At 44.6% G+C, this 21,820-nt stretch overlaps 1 protein-coding gene across 1 annotated transcript in view; it reads left to right on the top strand.

Moving 5' to 3' along the window:
* Positions 1 to 21,820, top strand: part of LOC149427744 (enhancer of mRNA-decapping protein 4-like) — a gene marked incomplete at its 3' end in the record, with an annotated part of 131,261 nt that overhangs the window by 87,880 nt on the left and 21,561 nt on the right. The window contains exons 11-12 of the mRNA XM_089667712.1: positions 7,969 to 8,141; positions 12,672 to 12,757. Of these exons, the coding sequence (XP_089523838.1) occupies positions 7,969 to 8,141; positions 12,672 to 12,757 (259 nt within the window). The remainder of the gene's footprint in view (positions 1 to 7,968; positions 8,142 to 12,671; positions 12,758 to 21,820) is intronic.

The raw sequence follows: 21,820 nt of genomic DNA, 5'->3' as shown, positions 1-21,820 counted from the left end.
GATCAGAATTTGCTTGCGTTTGTCGGCATAAATCAGGAAGTTGAAATCCTTTTTTTGTGCTGCCAGAAAGGGCAGGCGACATCCAAATCAACTATCATTGGATTTGCCAGTTAATCATTCTAGCATATGGTTTGAAGGGTCAAGTTCCACCCTGTCGGGTAAGAGCACACTCTACCAGGAGTGTTGGAGCTTCTTGAGCTGTTCACCATTAGGTGGCTCATTTCTGCAAGGCCACAACTTGGTCTAAAGTGCATACATTCAAATAGTTTTACCAGGTGGATATGAGAACCATGGAAGGTACTACCTTTAACCGCAGCATCTTACGAGTGGCAGAGTAGGTCCTTTTGGTTGATGGGGTGATGGTTGTTATTTGTGGCTCCTTCCCCTTGAGCATGTAGCTTTGGGACATCCCAGATGGTCATGATTATAGCCTATTCTGTGAAATGGATTTTACAGGTAAGTGGAAAAAAATCAATTTATTAATTGGTTTTCTTGGAGGTTATAACATCCACAAACTATGACAGATATATATATATATATATATATATATATATATATATATATATATATATATTATACACACTTAGGTCCATATATATTTGGACACAGGCACAATTTTCATTTTTATTGGCTCTGTAGGCCACCAGAATAACGTAAAACGAAACAGTCCAATTGTATTTGAATTGCAGACTTTCAGCTTTAATTCAAGGGGTTGAACATAAATATCAAGTACAAATTTTAGGAACTGCAGCCATTTTTATACCCAGTCCCTCCATTTTCAGGGACTCAAATGTAATTGGACAAATGAATATAATCATAAATAAAATGTTAATTTTTAATATTTTGTTGAGAATCCTTTACTGGCAATGACTGCCTGAAGTCTGGAACCCATGGACTTTACCAAAGACTGGATTTCCTCCTTTCTATTTTTTTTCCAGGCTCTAAGGCTGCGTTCACACTAGCTTTGTCAGCAGGCGTCAGACAGGCCTTTGGGAAGCATTTTTTAATGCTTCTCAAACGCCTATGAAAATTCTGCACATGGCAGCACACAGTGCTGTTCACACTGAAGCTTTAGCATCGTGGCAAAACTGACGCCTCATGTCCAATCAAAAGGAGTTGAAGCCTCCCATTCAGGTCTACACTCCTCACGCCTGGCAGGCGTTTGCGAGGCAGTTGGGAGTCGTTTGTGGAGCGTTAATACCATTTAACTTCATTATAGGCGTTTGTTGTGCATTGTTAACGCTTGGCAATCACCTATCAAACGCCTCAAAAATGGGCATAGGGCGTTTGGGGAGCGTTAAAAACGCTTCCCAAACACCTGTCAAACGCTCTAGGAGTGTTTGGCAAGAGTTAGAAATAAGTGTGAACGAGCCCTCACTGCAGCAGTCTTGATTTGTTCTTTGTGGGTCTTTTTGCCTTTTAGTTTTGCCTTCAGCAAATTAAATTCATGCTCAATTGGTTTGAGATCAGGTGATTGACTTGGTCATTGCAGAATATTCCACTTCTTTTCCTTCAAAAGCTCCTGGGTTGCTTTTGCAGTGTGTTTTGGATCATTGTCCCTCTGTACTGTGAAGCACCATCCAATCAACTTTGCAGCATTTAGCTGAATCTGGGGCGACAGTATCTCTCTAAACCCTGCAGAATTCATCTGACTTCTTCGGTCTTATGTCATATCAATAAACACCAATGACCCAGTGTCTTTGGAAGCCATGCATGCCCATGCCATCACACTGCCTCCACCATGTTTTACAGATGACGTTCATGAGCTGTTCCAAGCCTTCTTCATACTTTTTTCTTCCCATCATTCTGGTACAGGTTAATTTTAGTCTCATCCGTCCAAAGAATAATTTTCCAGAACTGGCCCGGCTTTTTAGATTTTTTTTGTCAAAGTCTAATCTGGCTTTTCTAGTCTTCAGGTTTATGAATGGTTTGCACCTTGTGGTAAATCCTCTGTATTTGCTCTCGTGAAGTCTTCTCTTGATTGTAGACTTTGACAATGATACGCCCACTTCCTGGAGAGTGTCCTTCACTTGTCTGGATGTTGTGAATGGGTTTTTCTTTACCATAGAGAGGATCCTGTGATCTTCCACCACTGTTGTCTTTCGTGGGCATCCATGCCTTTTTTATGTTAATGAGCTCACCAGTGCATTCTTCTTTCCTCGGAATGTACCAACATGTTGATTTGGCTACTCCTAATGTTGCTGCTATCTCTCTGATGGATTTGTTTAGTTTTTGAAGGCTTACAATGGCCTGTTTCACTTTCATGGACAGCTCCTTTGAACGCATGATGTAGGTTCATAGCAATAGATTACAAATGCAAATACCACACTTAGAATCAACTCCAGACCTTTTACCTGCTTAATTGAAGAAATAACTAAGGAGTAGCCCACACCTGGCCATAAAACAGCTTTTGATTCAATTGTCCAATTACTTTTGGTCCCTTGAAAAAGGGGGGATGGCTACTCTAAGAGCCGTAATTCCGAAACCTTTCAATTTGGATGTACATACCCTCAAATTAAACCTGAGAGTCTGCGCTATCAGCCCATATCCATTATATAACTATAGCTTGACTATGTTTTGGTAAATACCTGAAAAAAAAACTAAAATTGTGCCTGTGTTCAAATATATATGGACCTAACTTTTATATATACTACTAATGTCCTTGATCAGGCTGGCAATCTGACACTAATTGACTCTGGGGTGGAACGAACTGCCATTGACTTCACCAGAGACATTAATAAAGTAACTTCTTATGCAATGCAGAAAAAAAAACAATGTGCAAACCCAGCTATTACTTTCACAAGCTCTAAATGCACCTTTTAAACCAAAATCAGTGAACCTATGCATAAGGGTGTACGTGAACACAAGTGCAGATGCAGTTATTACACTATTAAGATAAATGCATTATTCATATAGGGCTTTTGATTGTCAAGTGATTAAATACAATATATAAAAAATAGTTCGGCATGTGAATAAATCAAGAAACCAGTATAAAGTTTGTTAGAGAGTCCCAGCTCCAAGTGAAAACTCTTGGTCAATCACCCATGTCTTTCCAATGGCAGTGACAAACTTAAGTGTATAAACTCATGCAAACGTGTCAACCTACACTGTGCACAAAGGAGGCTTATTGGATTTATTTGACCCTCATATTAGAGTGGTCAAAAACATAACAATGGATACTGTCAACTTCCACTTCCTCTACACATTCAGATATCCTACAATTGCATTTACCTAATTCAGAATATTCACTGGCTCTCAGTATACCAAGCATCCACGAGTAGCAAATGTAAAGCAAGGAAGCTTTCCATAGTATGAAACCTTACTTAAAAAAACTTTATTTGGCTAACAATTGTACTTACAGAAGTGTTAAAAATACAGTGCTGTACAATCAATTCACTGTCTATTCCCACATCCAAGATGGCTGCGATCACACATGCGTGCATGGTGGCATACGCCCCCCTGGCTCCTCCCAATGTGTTTCGTCAAATGGGACAAACTGCGTTGGGAGGAGCCTGGGTGTGTGACCATTTTGGATTGCCACACGAAGTTTCAAGAGCTGCGTAAGGTCTTTTTTTTTTTTTTTTTTATTTCTTTTCTACTGCTAGAGCGGTATGGATGTTTAACTTCTTTCCACAGTTGGTGGTATCATTGGGGAGTGTATATTAAATTTAAAAAACATAGCATTTGCTAAGAAATGTATTTTATATGTACAGGGATATGGAAAATGGTAGTTACATTAACCGCATGCCGCCCAGCCACTGTACATATATGGCGGCAGGGCAGCACTCACAGGCAAAACCACGTTTTAAGACGTGTGTTTTGTAAACAAATAGGGGGCGCGCGCGCAAGGCGCGCCGACGCCCTATTTGTCCCGCGGATCACCGCCGCAGATGTCAGTCGCCGGGTCACAGCCGCTCCTTAGCGGCTATGTCCCGCCGATCGGCAGCAAACAGTGACAGAGAGCACAGCTGCAGTAGCTGTGCTGTCTGTCACTTCCTTCTCAGCTTGAGGATGAGCTGATCGAAAAAGAACAGTTTCTCTTTCTCGATCAGCCTTGTCCCGCCCAGTACACACCCCTGCTCCCTAGTAAAACACTCCCCTCATTCCTATAACCCTTCCCTGCAAAATAAAGTTAACCCCTTCCTCCCCATTGCCATTAGTACAGTGTCAGTTTTTTTTTTTTTTTGCACTGATCACTGTATTAGTGTTTTTGGGATGCCAAGTCAGTACCCCCCCAATGTCAAAATGTCCGCCGCAGTCCCGCCATAAGTCGCTGGTCGCTGCCATAAGTTCCTGATCGCCGCCATTATTAGTATAAAAAAAACCCCTAAAAATCCCAGTATCTTTCCCGCCATTTGTAAACGCTATAACGTTCACGTAAACCAATTAATTTACACGTATTGTTTTTTTTTTTTTTTTAGCAAAGACATTTCGCAGAATGCATTTTGGCAGAAATTTATGACTAAATTTGATTTTTGCATTTTTTTTTTACTGGACATGTTTTATAGCAAAAAGTCCAAAATATTGTTTTTTTTTCCTCAAAATTGTCAGCCTTTTTTTTTATAGCGCAAAAAAAAAAAACGCACAGGCGATCAAATACCACCGAAAGAAAGCTCAATTTGTGGGGGAAAAACAATGTAAATTTCATTTATGTACCATATTGCATGTCCGCGCAATTGTCCGTTAAACTAGCGCAGTGCTGTATAGCAAAAAAATGGCGTAAATTGCAGTATTTATACCATAGTTTGTAGACGCTATAACTTCCACACAAAGCAATCAATATACACTTATTGGGATTTTTTTTTACCAAAAACATGTAGCAGAATACATTTTGGCCTAAATTTATAACCAACTTTGAGTTTACTATATATTTTTTTATAGCTGAAAATAAAAAATATTATTTTTCTTCAAAATTTTTGGCCTTTTTTTGTTTATAGCGTGAAAAATAAAAAGCGCACAGGTGATCAAATTACACCGAAAGAAAGCTCTATTTGTGTGAAAAAAAGGACGTAAATTTCGTTTGGGTGCAGCATTGCATGACCGCGCAATTATCAGTTGAATTAGTGCAGTGCCAAGTAGCAAAAAGAGGCCTGGTCATTAAGGGGGGTAAATCCTCTGGAGCTCAAGTGGCTAACAGACACTCACGCACATTCAGGTTGAACTGGATGAACTGTTGTCTTTATTCAGCTTTACCTATTAAGTACAGTGGGGCAAAAAAGTATTTAGTCAGCCACCAATTGTGCAAGTTCTACCACTTAAAAAGATCAGAGAGGCCTGTAATTGGCATCATAGGTAGACCTCATCTATGAGAGACAAAATGAGAAAAAAAATCCAGACAATCACATTTTCTGATTTGGAAAGAATTTATTTGGTCACCTACAAACAAGCAAGATTTCTGGCTCTCACAGACCTGTGCCTTCTTCTTTAAGAGGCTCCTCTGTCCTGCACTCATTACCTGTATCAATGACACCTGTTTGAACTTGTTAACAGTATAAAAGACACTTGTCCACAACCTTAAACAGTCACACTCCAAACTTCACTATGGTGAAGACCAAAGAGCTGTCGAAGGACACCAGAAACAAAATTGTAGACCTGCACCAGGCTGGGAAGACTGAATCTGCAATAGGCAAGCAGCTTGGTGTGAACAAATCAACTGTGGGAGCAATAATTAGAAAATGGAAGACATACAAGACCACTGATAATCTCCCTTGATCTGGGGCTCCACGCAAGATCTCACCTCGTGGGGTCAAAATGATCACAAGAACGGTGAGCAAAAATCCTAGGACCACACGGGGGGACCTAGTGAATGACCTGCAGAGAGCTGGGACCTATGTAACAAAGGTTACCATCAGTAACACACTAAGCCGCCAGGGACTCAGATCCTGCAGTGCCAGACGTGTCCCCCTGCTTAAGCCAGTACATGTCCGGAGGATTGGGAGAATGTCATATGGTCAGATGAAACCAAAATACAACTGTTTGGTAGAAACACAACTCGTTGTGTTTGGAGGAGAGAGAATGCTGAGTTGCATCCAAAGAACACCATACCTACTGTGAAGCATGGGGGTGGCAACATCATGCTTTGGGGCTGTTTCTCCGCAAAGGGACCAGGACGACTGATCCATGTACAGGACAGAATGAATGGGGCCATGTATCGTCAGATTTTGAGTGCAAATCTCCTTCCATCAGCAAGGGCATTTTAGATGAAACGTGGCTGGGTCTTCCAACATAATGATCCCAAACATACCGCCCAGTCAACGGAGTGGCTGCGGAAGAAGCATTTCAAGGTCCTGGAGTGGCCTAGCCAGTCTCCAGATCTCCACCCCATAGAAAACCTTTGGAGGGAGTTGAAAGTCCGTGTTGCCCAGCGACAGCCCCAAAACATCACTGCTCTAGAGGAGATCTGCATTGAGGAATGGGCTAACATACCAGCAACAGTGTGTGCCAACCTTGTGAAGACTTACAGGAAATGTTTGACCTCTGTCATTGCCAACAAAGGATATATAACAAAGTATTGAGATGAACTTTTGATATTGACCAAATACTTATTTTCCACCATAATTTGCAAATAAATTCTTTCCAAATCAGCCAATGTGATTGTCTGGATTTTTTTTCTCATTTTGTCTCTCATAGTTGAGGTCTACCTATGATGCCAATTACAGGCCTCTCTCATCTTTTTAAGTGGGAGAACTTGCACAATTGGTGGCTGACTAAATACTTTTTTGCCCCACTGTAAACTGGGATTAGATTACCATAATAACCCATGGTCTATGACCACAGAGCCTGTGTTTTGTACTCTACTCCAAGATGGAATATACAATATTCCTTTTAACAATGTATTTACAACTTGTCACCCAAGGACGTTACACAGCGATCTGATATAACACAGCAGTGCCATTATTTGACATGTGGTTTTGAGGAAATCTGGATATCTTGAATTGATACACAAATGCTGGTTGACCACTTTTAATTGGGGGTCATATGATTTTGATATCCACATCTGTCATTTCTCTCATCGGAGAACCACTGAATTTTCAGTTTTTGGCTTTACACTTGGATTCCTTTGTTTTATTTTTTCAAGTTGTGGTGACACAAAAGAGTTTGGTATATTTGCATTTCACTATTGTATTGCACATACATTTTAATGTATCCTAGGGTTGCACTATTGTTTTTTGAAGTTTATTTTGCTACGTATTTTTGTATTGTGCTACCTGCTATGTTTTTTTTTTTTTTTTTTTTTTTTAATATCCAACAGAGCCCTAGCACTTTTTTTTTTTTTTTTTAATTCATTTTATTCTGTAAGGCCTCTGCCTAAAAATATATGAAAATGTTTGGGGGTTTTAATTTTCTAGCAAACAAAAGCAGATTTTTACATTTATGTTGGAATAGGCTTTTGAACGAAGTGCTTAAAGTATAACTATGACCATGCATTAAAAGGTATATGTGATGCAACTGCTCATGATAAATGTAGATGCAATTATAGTTTTCTTATTCCTTCTACAAAGTCTCAGAAATACCTGTTTATCTTGCTAGTTAAATCAAACTAATGCAGCTTTCTGTGATGCTGTAGCAAAGATGCTGCTCTGCTCCAGAATTCAGAGCAGAGTTGGCAGTTTCATGTAGCCTGTGCCTGCTTACGCTAAATTGGGATGAAAAAATTTGCAGTGGGTGTGGTTATTAGCATTGTCACTGCTAATTCACAACCTTTAGTTAGTCATTAGAGACATGAGCACCCCAGGTCCTGCCCACTGCTTTTTGGATTAACAGCACTGTTACTAAAACCCTCCCACTGTAATTATTATTGGGAGAGGTAGCGGGAGCATGTGCGACACTTTAAGAGGCTTGAACATCCCATAGTAACTGGATTTAATACTTGTTTGTACTGTCCTATTGGATTCTTCAATTTTCTGTAAGAAATATGAAATTAGAAATTCTTATGATTTCAGCTTTGTCTTTTGATTTATTTTACAGTTACGCAAGAAGAAGAAATCACTCTAGAGAAGAAGCCACTTAGCCAGCCGTTACATGGATCACAAAGTGATATTCTTAGAAATACAACAGATTTTCTTATGCTTTCAAATGACTCCAAGCCAAAGCTTATGACTCCTGATGCATTCATGACACCCAGTGTCCAAGCTTCACAGGTAACCCACTATAGCTGCTACTTTTGAAGTCCAGGCTTTTTGTGCCCACCTATGTTGGGATAAAAAGTTAGAGGAAATCTCCCTATTGGGTGCAAAGACCTGAATGAAAATTAAGATACCTTTCTTAAGCTATAAAAACATTTTAATTGCTTTTTTTATACTGTTTGAGGATCTCCCCATACTGACTGTGACGTTCTGATTGCCCGACGGCTGGGGCATGCAGTTCCAGGGGTTGGGCAAGAAGTTTTTTTTTTTTTCTTTATACTTGGCTCTGCTGGCAGAACCCACTGAAGAGCATACCAGGGACAGATCGGCACCTCCTCCCCAAGCAGAGCTCAGGCGGCTCCCCAGTGTCCTACTCATCACCAACCCCAAGGTGGAGCCTGCTGCAAGGCTTGATGTGATTGGGTGGGTCTCAAGGAGGGGGTGCGGTTTGTCTGAGGTGATCACTCCTGGCCACAGGTGTGCTGTTGTGAGAGAAGGCTTTAGGACTGGTGTGTGTGCTGTGTAGTGACTACTGAACTGAGAGATGGTGATCAGGAAGCACATGCTTCCTGATCAAATTTAATTGCTAGAAGATAGTGAGTGGACATGGTTAACCCCTTTATTGCTGGCAGATGAGGTCCCAGTTGGAAATGCATGTTAATAATTTCAGATCTGTGTTCGGAGAGTATCATTATCCATTTCATTGCAAGCAGATCACTGGTGGAAATATACATTTCCATTAGGGATCGATTAGCATTGATCAGAACTAGCAGGGTCCCAAAGGTCAAACTTATGACCGGGCCCTGGCGTTCTGTCACTATGGGAGGGCCCCAGGATGACAGGAAAGGGGCCCGCTGCGGGACCATAATAAAGGGCCTTGGGATCAGTGGGAAGGGTCCCGGGACCGATGGAAAGGCCTGCATGGTTTCTCGCAATGGGGACCTGTAGGTTCTAGCAACACCTCTGAGAGGCAGACATAGACCAGAACCCCTCTGTCCACGTCTATGATATTGGAAACAGGAAGCAATGACCATACATCACTTGATACGTGCCTACTGTGGTAATTTTACACCATTCAATGATTTATATACTAACATCTTGGGTGAGTGAGGATGTAAAAATTATGTACTTCTAAGATGTTTGTATAATGAACAACATGCTTTATTTACTTTTTAAGTTTTAATCTGATAAATAAAAACTGTGGGTTTTTTTATTATATACTAATGGATGATTTGGTACCTACAAAGTCCTGTAGCTTTTTCTGTAGGATAGGGAGTTTTTGTTAATTTACTGTTTAGTATATGGTACCCCAATTAGATTCATAGTTTTTTTTTTTTCTGCCCCCCTTTTCTACTATATTCTAGATTTTTACAAACCTTCCTCATTCTTCTCCACTTTTGCTGAAAACATCCATCAATCCTTATAGAGAGGCTATGTATTATGCATCCTTAATCTCAGAAATCCTGTCACTTACCCAATTTTATTACATGGGGGTCTTGTTAGCCCACTTGTAATAGCAATAAAGTTAATAAGGAAAAAATGCTTAAAAACTCAGAACGTTAGAAAATGAAAAACTACAATTTGGAAAGCCTCCCTGCTCCCACATATGCCGATTCCACCGCAAACTAGTGTATAAGCTGCATATGCATGCATAAACAGTATTTGTGTATGGCTGCACACACCAAACTATACTTAAAGTGTTACTAAACCCACAACAGTAAAAACAGTCTGTTTATGCAGTAAAGCATGCTTGTTATACTCACTGTGGAACCTAAGGGGTTAATCCTCTGCATTGTGTAAAAAGGCTGTTTAATTCTTTTTTCTCTGACCCTCTTGTTGAAATGACCACCTGTTACAGACGGAACCCGTAGTCACATGCACATGCTCAGTGTGTATTGCTAGAGAGTTTTTTTTTTTTTTTCTTGGGAGGGTGCATGTGATCAGCACAGGGCCGATCAGCACTGTCCAGACAGATGATCAGGACTTTCACATCCTCCTAGAGCAGAAAGAAAACTCCTCCTACAAGCTTTAACCAGTGCTCTGCTGAAGTCACAAGACTGCTTTAAGTGCTGATGAGAAAAGGTATTTAGCCGTTTATATTTACTAAAATATTTGCATTTCCGTGTTGTGTGTACTGTGGGAGACAAGATATAGTGAATTCAGAGTCCTGGGTTTGGTAACACTTTAACTTCTCTCAAACAGCCCTAGGTGTAAAAGAAAATAAAAATAAAGTATATAAAAATGCACTGAAAACCCACTGATTTACACCACATTCTCTGCTTTCACTGTGCATATCTGCAGGGGCATTTGTGCACATTTTCAGTGCATTTACTTTGCTGTTTTCAGTATGTTTCTGTGTTTGCATTAAATGAAATTAATCCAAAAAATGCACAGCAATTTATTTTCTTTACGAAGTTGCATTTACACATTCATTCACAGTGTAGTGCATTTACATGTGTTTTTGGGCTTTCTTTCGAATTTTTGCTCACTCGGTGTAAACTAGGCTTATTGGAAATACATTCACTTTTCTTGCATATTCATTTATAGTGCATGTATGTTGCATTTAAAAATGCACCTGTCTGCACTTGGTGTTAACTAGTTGCCGACCGCAGATAGCCGAATGACGGCTGCACTGCGGCCGGCCAGTTCTGGGTGGACGTCATATGACGTCCCCCCAGAACGCGCTCTCCTGCGCGCCGGCGATCTCCGTGATCACTGTGTCCTACGGACACAGCTGATCACAAGATGTGGTAAAAGGCCAATCATACCGGCCTTTTACCACGTGATCAGCGGTGTCCAATGACACGCTGATCACAGGGAAATGCAAGTGCCGGTTCTCGGCTGCACTTTCCTCACGCTGTCAGATCGTGAGGAAAGTACTGCCGAGAACCGGCAGTTGTCAGAGCGAGGATCGGCACCGATCATCAGGGCACTGATGATCAGTGCCCTGATGATCGGTGCCCAGCAGTGCCACCCACAAGTTCCGCCCACCTGTGCCCAGCAGTGCGCCCACTAGCTCCGCCCACCTGTGCCCAGAAGTGCCACCCACCTGTGTCCAACAGTGCCACCCACCTGTGCCCACCCACATGTGCCACCCACCTGTGCCACCCACCAGTGCCACCCACCAGTGCCACCCACCAGTGCCACCCACCAGTGCTGCCAGTCAGTGCCACCCACCAGTGCCACCCACCAGTGCTGCCAGTCAGTGCCGCCAGTCAGTGCCGCCAGTCAGTGCCCAGCAGTGATGCCAGTCAGTGCCGTCTATCAGTACCCATCATCAGTGTCACCTATCAGTGCCGCCTATCAGTGCTGCATATTAGTGCCGCCTATCCGTGGCACCTCATTAGTGCTGCCTATCAGTGCCGCCTATCCGTGCCACCTCATTAGTACTGCCTATCAGTGCCCATCAGTGCCGCCTATCAGTGCCCATCAGTGCTGCCTCATCAACGCACATCAGTGAAGGAGAAAAATTACCTGTTTGAAAAATTTTATAATAGAAACAAAGAAACTTTTTTTTTTTCAAATTTTTTGCACTTTTTTAATTTATAGCGCAAAAAGTAAAGCGCCCAGTGGCGATTAAATACCACCAAAAGAAAGCTCTATTTGTGAGAAAAAAATGATCAAAATTTCATATGGGTACAATGTTGCATGACCGTGCAACTGTCAAAGTGCGGCAGCGCTGAAAGCTGAAAATTGGTCTGGTAAATAAGGGGGTATAAGTGCCTGGTAGGCAAGTGGTTAATGAGCTCTAAAGGAGGATTATAGCCCCTGTCAGTTTAAATTTTTGCCAAATGAGTTATCTTTGAAGAGGAAAACCAGTGAGACGGGTAAATATACAGCCAAAATAGAGTTGCATAATTAAATGGTTTATACAACAAAGCATTAGCATTCTCTTCAGCCAATGTTAAGCATGAAGTGTGAAGTTAGTGGATTTTTACCTAAAGCATCATGTCCTGGAGATTTTTTTCACTGGACTTTCTCTTTTCAGTACCTACTAAACTGAGAAAAGACCCCCCCCCCCTCATACTGTGACACTACTTGCAATTGATGTGACTTCTGAGTACTATTTTAAAGTGGTTCTAAAACTTAAATGTTTAACTTAATGCATTTACAGCTTGCTTTGCTCCCCCACCTCCCTAAGTACCTGAGTTTTAATTTGATCCAGCGCTGTGCACAGCTGCATCCTTCTCTCCCCTCTCCCCCTACTCACAGGGACTGAGGTAGCAGTGGGAACAATTGGTTCCTGCTGCTTTTATTCAAATCTTGGGGAGGGGGATTGGGGGTTTGGTGGAGCCACTCTGTATGTGTCGACACACACAGCCCGGCTCGGGATAGAGCCTGCATGTCTTGCCATGTTTGAGAAGAAGAGGAGCCAAGAGCGCCTGCGGGGGACCCCAAATAATGAGGAGGATCAGGGACTCTATGTGCAATACCATTGCAAGTATCATGTGTTTACTATCTTATTTTAAATGATCTATATGACAATTCTATATGTTAATGATCTATATTTTCTCTCTCCCCCCCACCTTGTAACATCTATGATAGATTGTTTCTTCTGCTGCATCCAGTATTGGCTCACTCACTTCCGTCACAGCCATGAGCAGTTCCTCAGTTGACACAACCATCTCCAGGTAAAATGCAAATAATGTATTTATCTAAACAAAGATCAGCTAACATAGCTCCTGTACCAGGGGGATAAATATAAGTAACAAGGAAAAGGAAAAATAAACCGCAATCACACATCCTCCTCCACATCACAAGTGGACGTGGACTCAAGCCACTTATCCCAAATGTTATGATACTTAGCAGGGCATCCTCTATGCATATAAAGAACCTTCTTATATGGTAATGTACTATTTATTGTAGCGACCCACTGTGGAAATGTAGGTGGCAGTGCTCGAAGCCAAGTCCGTCTTATAAATAATCTGGCCATAAAGAGAGTTTCGTGTAAGGAAAGAGTTTGAAATTTTGTCAGTTTCTGAGCTAAGGAGAAGACCACATAAGCATTGCTTAGGGCATAAAGTAAGGGGGGAGCCCATTTTATCATGGAAAAACCGAACCACCTGAATCCAGCAACCCTGGAAAAGAGGACAAGACCATATGAGATGAAAAAAGGTACAATTAAAAACCCCACATCTAGGACAGAGTGGATTGTATTGTGGTGTGTATCTAGATAACTGAATAGGTGTTAAATAGGTTCTATGTATCATGTACAACTGGGTGAGGCGATCTGACACTTTCAGGGAGGCCAATTTGCTTGAGGTCAAAACCTCTGTCCACAGTTCATCATCCAGCTCCCCTGTGTCCACCTCCCATTGGATTTTAAGTCGATATGTGAATGTCGATGCAGGGGGCAGAAGGAGGGCATTGTAAAATGCGTATGTAACTTTTTTGGACTCCGTACCCAGAATCACATCCATAAGGCACATAGAGTCCAGCTGCGGGATGGAGTTACCAAATTGGGCATGCAGCACGTGACGAAGCTGGAGATAGCGGAAGAGCATAAAGTTGGGGAGGTCAAATTCTGATTTAAGGTCTTGAAAGGGCTTGATACCAGCACTGGTGAACACCTGGGAAACATACAAAATCCCCCTATTGATCCATAGATGAAAGTCGGGTAGAGTAAGCAATTCAGGGAGGTTCGGATTAACACATAATGGGGTATGGGCACGTATGCAGGGAACCTGCAACTTACTGGAGGACAACGACCAGATCTGCCAGTGGTGGTACAGCAATCCCCTGCTGCCACCCATAATTGAGGGGTCTTGCATGCCCTTTTAATAAAAGTAGAATAGGGTGGGCATCCCAGGAGAAGGCTGGAGCACACACCAAGGCAAGATATGTTTCTTTATCCGCTTTGTCTGGGTGGAAACAATGAGACAATTGGTCTACTAAATAATAGAGGCTAAAATCTTGAAGCGCTTGCACCCCCCCCCCCCCTTCCCCAAGTGCGTGGGATTTTTAAGAGCACACCACGACAGTTTGTTGTGCAATGCATTACGGTGTGCAGTGCGTTGGTGTACAGTGAATTGCGGTGTCCAGTGCGTTAGTGTAGTGTGTTTTAAATATTGTTTTGTTTTTTCCTGTTTTTTTTTTATTTTTTCGCACTACAAATAAGATATGTCTTATTTACAACCAATTAATTTACATGTATTGGAATTAAAATCCCAATACATGTAAATTAATTGGTTTGCGTGAAAGTTATATAGTTTACAAATGGTGGTGTATTGTCAAGGTCCTACCTTTTCCCTGAGGTTATGTTACTCCATGTGCTGGCGTCCATCTTGGATTCTGCTGTGCATGATGGGAATCCTTTTATCCCTTCAGGTCTCTGTGGTCCATCCCCCAGAGGGGTGTGGCTGATGACATATAAGCCTGTGGCCCGCACATGCTCTTTGCACTTGTGTCTTGTGTCTTTGTGTTGCTATTACTCTGTTCTGACTCTCGTGACTCTCCTGGTATCTGATTCGGCTTGTGACTTGACTATTCTTTGTATTCTCCCTTGATCTGACCCTCTGTTGCTGAACCCGGCTCGTGACCTGTGATTCTCGTCTGCTGTCCTGTACTGTTTTGTCCTGTTGTTGTTGACCCGGCTTGTCTGACTACTCTTTTGTCTCTTCCACCAGCTACACGCCATTGGCGGCGGCCATTACCGCAGCTGAGGTGTCTCGGGGGCCGAGACCTGGTTCCTGGCTGCGTCAAGTCCATCCCCACCATCAGGGGCCCTGGTGAAGGGCAGCCTGGGACTTAGACTCCGCGCCCTGAGGGACTTCGGTCTGTGGGTAGTGGTTGCCGTCAGCCAGTGCGGTACATTGTTAGGCCTGCCTGTCCGTTCCTCGGCCCCTGCCCTGACATGTATATATACTGGAATTTAACAAAAACTTTTTTTTTACTAGTAATGCCAGCGTTCAGCGATTTATAGTGGGACTGCGGTGGGCATTCTTACTGCCTTGGTTGCACTGACATCCCCAGTGACACCAATACAGTGATCAGTGCAAATAAAAAGCACTGACACAGTACTAATGTCACTGGGCAGGAAGGGGTTAACGTGGGCGATCAAAGGGTTAACTGTGTGCTGTGTGTCTGCTTTCCACTCTAAACACTCTGCTGCTCTCAGCATGTGGTTGTCAGCTATAGCTAGTGATACCCACCCCCTCTCCAACCCAGGGCTCCAGTGAGCGCTGGAGGGGCAGACTGACTATCACTGCTCTCTACTCTGATCAGGCCTAGAACTGAGCTGTCACGGTATAGGGGCCCTGCCAATTATTAATTTGGGTTAATCCTCTTAATTCCTTGTACCAAATGTCCCCTGATTCAGTTACTGTATGTCATCCGTGTCCTCCTTCCAAATGTCCCAAATTCAATTACTGTAGTTTCCTCCTCCTTGCCAGCTTGCTACATATCCCCAAATTGCATTAACCAATTTCCCCCACAAGGTCCTTTTGATGTCCCCAGGGGCCCAGTGTCATCCTGGCCCCCCTCACTGTGTCCCCTGTCTCCAAACCTGTTTTTCTCCCTGCTGCCAATTGACCCCCCTCCATCTCTCTTCCTGCCGCGCAGGATGAGAGGTGCGGCTTTCACCACCCCTGCCACTATCTTCTCCTACTCCGGCTCGGCCTCCCGCAGGGATGTTCCGGGCTGCGGCGTCACACTGACGCCACCCCAGTCCTCTCATCCGCAAGCGCGGGCACGGGAAGTTCCCACGCTTGCGGATGTCCCTGGACAAAGGTCGTGCTCACGAGAAACGCGGCCCGTGTCCAGGAGGCGTGCCTCGTTGCCAGCGAAAAGGCATGCCAGCTCCGGCACGCCCTGGTTGCCAAGACGACCAGAGAGCGTCCAGCATCAGCTTAAGTGCAGTCATGGAGGGAGCCCAGCTGCGGCTGGACCTTCGTGACCAGACTCTGCCTGAGACCCCCAAGACTAGGGGGGAGATCGCCTTTCACCTACCTGAGACCCCAAGCCAAGGGAGATTGCCTGCCAGTTGCCTGAGACCCCAGTCTAGGGCGATTGCCTGCCAGTTGCCTGAGACCCCAGTCTAGGGTGATTGCCTGCCAGTTGCCTGAGACCCCAGTCTAGGGCGATTGCCTGCCAGTTGCCTGAGACCCCAGTCTAGGGCGATTGCCTGCCAGTTGCCTGAGACCCCAGTCTAGGGCGATTGCCTGCCAGTTGCCTGAGACCCCAGTCTAGGGCGATTGCCTGCCAGTTGCCTGAGACCCCAGTCTAGGGCGATTGCCTGCCAGTTGCCTGAGACCCCAGTCTAGGGCGATTGCCTGCCAGTTGCCTGAGACCCCAGTCTAGGGGGATTGCCTGCCAGTTGCCTGAGACCCCAGTCTAGGGCGATTGCCTGCCAGTTGCCTGAGACCCCAGTCTAGGGCGATTGCCTGCCAGTTGCCTGAGACCCCAGTCTAGGGCGATTGCCTGCCAGTTGCCTGAGACCCCAGTCTAGGGCGATTGCCTGCCAGTTGCCTGAGACCCCAGTCTAGGGGGATTGCCTGCCAGTTGCCTGAGACCCCAGTCTAGGGCGATTGCCTGCCAGTTGCCTGAGACCCCAGTCTAGGGCGATTGCCTGCCAGTTGCCTGAGACCCCAGTCTAGGGCGATTGCCTGCCAGTTGCCTGAGACCCCAGTCTAGGGCGATTGCCTGCCAGTTGCCTGAGACCCCAGTCTAGGGCGATTGCCTGCCAGTTGCCTGAGACCCCAGTCTAGGGCGATTGCCTGCCAGTTGCCTGAGACCCCAGTCTAGGGCGATTGCCTGCCAGTTGCCTGAGACCCCAGTCTAGGGCGATTGCCTGCCAGTTGCCTGAGACCCCAGTCTAGGGCGATTGCCTGCCAGTTGCCTGAGACCCCAGTCCAGGGGCGATTGCCTGCCAGTTGCCTGAGACCCCAGTCCGGGGGGGATTGCCTGCCAGTTGCCTGAGACCCCAGTCTGGGGGGGATTGCCTGCCAGTTGCCTGAGACCCCAGTCTGGGGGGGATTGCCTGCCAGTTGCCTGAGACCCCAGTCTAGGGGGATTGCCTGCCAGTTGCCTGAGACCCCAGTCTAGGGGGATTGCCTGCCAGTTGCCTGAGACCCCAGTCTAGGGGGATTGCCTGCCAGTTGCCTGAGACCCCAGTCTAGGGGGATTGCCTGCCAGTTGCCTGAGACCCCAGTCTAGGGGGATTGCCTGCCAGTTGCCTGAGACCCCAGTCTAGGGGGATTGCCTGCCAGTTGCCTGAGACCCCAGTCTAGGGGGATTGCCTGCCAGTTGCCTGAGACCCCAGTCTAGGGGGATTGCCTGCCAGTTGCCTGAGACCCCAGTCTAGGGGGATTGCCTGCCAGTTGCCTGAGACCCCAGTCTAGGGGGATTGCCTGCCAGTTGCCTGAGACCCCAGTCTAGGGGGATTGCCTGCCAGTTGCCTGAGACCCCAGTCTAGGGGGATTGCCTGCCAGTTGCCTGAGACCCCAGTCTAGGGGGATTGCCTGCCAGTTGCCTGAGACCCCAGTCTAGGGGGATTGCCTGCCAGTTGCCTGAGACCCCAGTCTAGGGGGATTGCCTGCCAGTTGCCTGAGACCCCAGTCTAGGGGGATTGCCTGCCAGTTGCCTGAGACCCCAGTCTAGGGGGATTGCCTGCCAGTTGCCTGAGACCCCAGTCTAGGGGGAGTGCCTGCCAGTTGCCTGAGACCCCAGTCTAGGGGGAGTGCCTGCCAGTTGCCTGAGACCCCAGTCTAGGGGGATTGCCTGCCAGTTGCCTGAGACCCCAGTCTAGGGGGATTGCCTGCCAGTTGCCTGGGACCCCAGTCTAGGGGGATTGCCTGCCAGTTGCCTGGGACCCCAGTCTAGGGGGATTGCCTGCCAGTTGCCTGAGACCCCAGTCTAGGGGGATTGCCTGCCAGTTGCCTGAGACCCCAGTCTAGGGGGATTGCCTGCCAGTTGCCTGAGACCCCAGTCTAGGGGGATTGCCTGCCAGTTGCCTGAGACCCCAGTCTAGGGGGATTGCCTGCCAGTTGCCTGAGACCCCAGTCTAGGGGGATTGCCTGCCAGTTGCCTGAGACCCCAGTCTAGGGGGATTGCCTGCCAGTTGCCTGAGACCCCAGTCCAGGGGGGATTGCCTGCCAGTTGCCTGAGACTAGTCCAACAGGAGAGGCCTATTCCGGACCCCAACAGGTACCTGTGCCTTACGTTCTATCCCTGGGAGACCAGGCACCCTGTCAGATCCGTGGGCATATGCTTTTTTCTGTTTTACTTGAACCGTTCCGGTGTTGACCTCCCCCCTACTCCCCCGGTTGGATTACAATCTGCTGCAGAGACTTTTTCTTTGCCCCCCATACTGGGCTACAAGTGTTTTTGCCCCTCCTTGCTGTACCCCTACCGGCGAGTTTCACCCTCCCTGCGAACCCCCTATTGAGTGACTCATCTTTTTGTCTCAAAGCTTTGTGCGTTTGCCATCTACTCTGTGTGTTCTGCCTACCCTCTGTCACATGAGCAATCAGCAGTCATGTGATCGCTAAGTTCTCAGTCTTATGACAGTCATAGACAGATTGCAATTTTGGCCGTTCAGCAGGAACCACCCAAATTTTGATCCATCTATGGCAGACTGGTGGTACTGAAGTCTATCTGTTGATTGACTTCAGTACACCTGTTGGATTTTTCTTCATACGATCACTGCTACCGTCTATAGGCAGCAGCAGTGATTTCTGTGTTCTCATTTACTTAATTTTTTCATTGGCTGAGGTAATACTTTAACAGAGTGCTGACATGCCCCTCTGTGTAACAGCATACTTGTGTAGCAAAAGGTTCTCTTAACCCCTTGACGCCAACGTAACACAAATACGCGGCCTCACAGAACTGGGTTTTTTTTCCATGGGGCCGCACATTTGCATACCTGTCTTTTGTGCTGGGAGTGCGCTGAGAGCACCGGGTCCCGTTCTAATGATCGGGACCCAGGACTCCCGATTTTGGGTCACATGATCGCTATGATAGCCTCTGATTGGCTATCACAGTGATCAGTCACTGTTCAGCCTGGCCCCTTGTTTTTTTCTCTCTCTGTGAATGGAGGAGAGAGATACATTGTATCTCTCTAACTCCTGGCATAGAGGGGGAAAAAATGTTTGATAAAAAAAATCAATATTAAAAAAAAAATAAAAAAAAATCTAGATCAAGGTTTGATCTAGTTCACTGCCAGGGTTAGTGTTTATGTCAGGGTCAGGATTTTAAAAAAAAAAAAAAAAAAAAAAAAAAAAATATTGGTGTCAGTGTGTTTTAGGTAAAAAAAAAAGACAAAAACAAAATGTGCACTATTGTTTGTGGGCTGTACTACGGGTACAAACAACAAATAACATGCACATATATGGAATCGCTGCGATCGTCAAGAGCTGGATAATTTATTTTGGGTTGTTCTTTGGTGGTAGGTTATGGTAGTAACAAGAAACACAGCTAAATAAAAAAAATATTATTTTTTACTATTTTTGGCCACTTTTACTTTGATAATAAAAAAAAAATCAGAAGATATCCATTACCATTTACCACCAAATAAAATCACAGTTTGTCCTGAAAAAAACAAGGTATAATTCACCTGGATGTACAAAGTTGTGATGATAGGTACCACATGTCAACGTTGCAAAATTGTGCTTGGACATTTAGATTTGTTTTACCCTTAGGTGTGAAGGGGTTAATTATCTGATAGACTCTTTGTCTATTCTGTGTTCCAAGGGAACATGGTGCTACATATGAGCTTGAAAAGTGATCCCACTAAATTATATAAAAAAAAGGTTGAGTTTGCGAGTTAACCACTTGTCTACCGGGCACTTATGCCCCCTTCCTGCCCTGGCCAATTTTCAGCTTCAGCGCTGTTTCACTTTGACAATTGCGCGGTCATGCAACACTGTCCAATATGAAATTGTTATTTTTTCACACACAGCTTTCTTTTGGTGGTATTTAATCGCCACTGGGTGTTTTTATTTTTTTGCACTATAAAGAAAAAAAGCAAGACATTTAAAAAAAAAAAGTTTTCTTTGTTTCTATTATAAAATTTAGCAAACCGGTCATTTTTCTCTTTCGCTGATGTCCATTGATGAGGCTGCACTGATAGGCAGCACTGATGGGCAATGATAGGTAGCACTGATGGCTACCTCATCAGTATAAGGTGGCATGGATGGATGGCACTGCTGAGCATAGGTGGGCGGTGTTGTCTTATAAAATATGAGATCCACACAGAAGCAGTTCATAAGACAAATCTGTTGTCTCATATCAAAAGTACAACTGTTCTTTTGCCAGAGATGGATTTAGATCAGATAAAGATATTTGTAGGAGAATCTTCATCTAATGTGTTGTCTTATATCAATGATGGAGGATGAATGACCAGTGTATATTTAAAAATGCACTTTTCCTGCAGAAACTAGTCCGATTCTTTTCCAGAGAGCTGCATATATTCGGATAAAGATATTTGTTACAGATTACAGAAATCCAGCTGAATATTTGTAGATAATACAATGAACAACGATCCTCAAAGTCCCATTTAAGATCTTATCAAGCATGGAGATACTGCACCTTCCAGCATATGTCCAATCTGTAATATGCACCTAGGTAGCTTCCATGCATGCAATAATGTGAGTTATGATCTATACCTGTGCTCCCATAATAATGACAGGAAGAAAATTCTCTCCCAGCCAAAATAACTTTCCTTGAAATACAGTTTACTGGAGTCTGCACGCTGCAGGATTGGCTTTCAATTAGAGACATGGCATGCAAGCTTGGTGCGGGATCTTAATTGTTGTTCATGCCAAAACTCGTGTTGAAGGCGCATATGGTGTTAAACCTGATAGGAATTGATCTGCTGTAAAGGCATTGTCAAAGTCTCTAATCCAGGATAGTGCTGAGGCTGAGGTTTCCAATGGTTTTTTATAAAGAAGATTTAGCTGTTTATAGATGCTCAATATTTTGTAATTTCGGTGTTGTGCAAATACATCCAGAATTGTGGTGGAAAATCTGGTGGACTTGATCGGTGCCACAGAGTTCATAGTTCCTCACTTGTAGTATTTAGAAGAAGTGGTGGGAGAGTTGGATGAAGGTTTGTTGAATGAGGTGCAGAGGTTTTGGTGAGCCGGTAGAAGTTTCAAACAAGTGCTGTACCAAGAGTAAGGTTTTGTGCTACCCAAGTGCCATAGGCTTCTTGCTGGTGGGAAAGGGGAATAGAGGGGTTGTTATGAATAGGAAGCAAGCGTGAGATCCATGGAGAAACTCCCAACTTACGTCTCACTTCCCTCCATGTAATAAGAGTGTCACGGATAAGAGGGTTGTGTTTTAGATCGGGCGGAAGTGAGTTTACATTTGAGTGTAAGAGAGCCGTGCGGTTGAATGGATAAACCATAGCGGATTCGAGTTGGAAGTTGGAATATTTAGACGCTTGAGTAAGCCAGTCCAAGCAGACACGTAACAGGCAGGAAAGGTTATATATTCGTATATTGGGGAGTCCGGACCCACCCTCACCCCTCGGAGGATACAATTTGTGTAGTGCAATGCGAGGACGTTTGCGTTTCCACTTAAATTTGGATATTGCCTGGTTGAGCTTCGTGCATTCTCTATGCCGGAGAAGGAGAGGTAAAGTCTGAAGAGGGTATAATAGCTTCGGGAAGCTCACCATCTTAAACAGATGTGACCTACTCGGAAGTGGTAATGGTAAATCTCTCCACATCTCCAACTCCCCCAAAATTTTATTA

This window comes from Staurois parvus, unplaced genomic scaffold (assembly GCF_062004578.1).
Source record: "Staurois parvus isolate SC_StPar_1 unplaced genomic scaffold, SC_StPar_1.0 ptg003526l, whole genome shotgun sequence".
NCBI classification, from domain to species: Eukaryota; Metazoa; Chordata; class Amphibia; order Anura; family Ranidae; genus Staurois; species Staurois parvus.
Note: the sequence above shows the minus strand (reverse complement) of the source record. Positions and strands in the feature narration are given on the sequence as shown.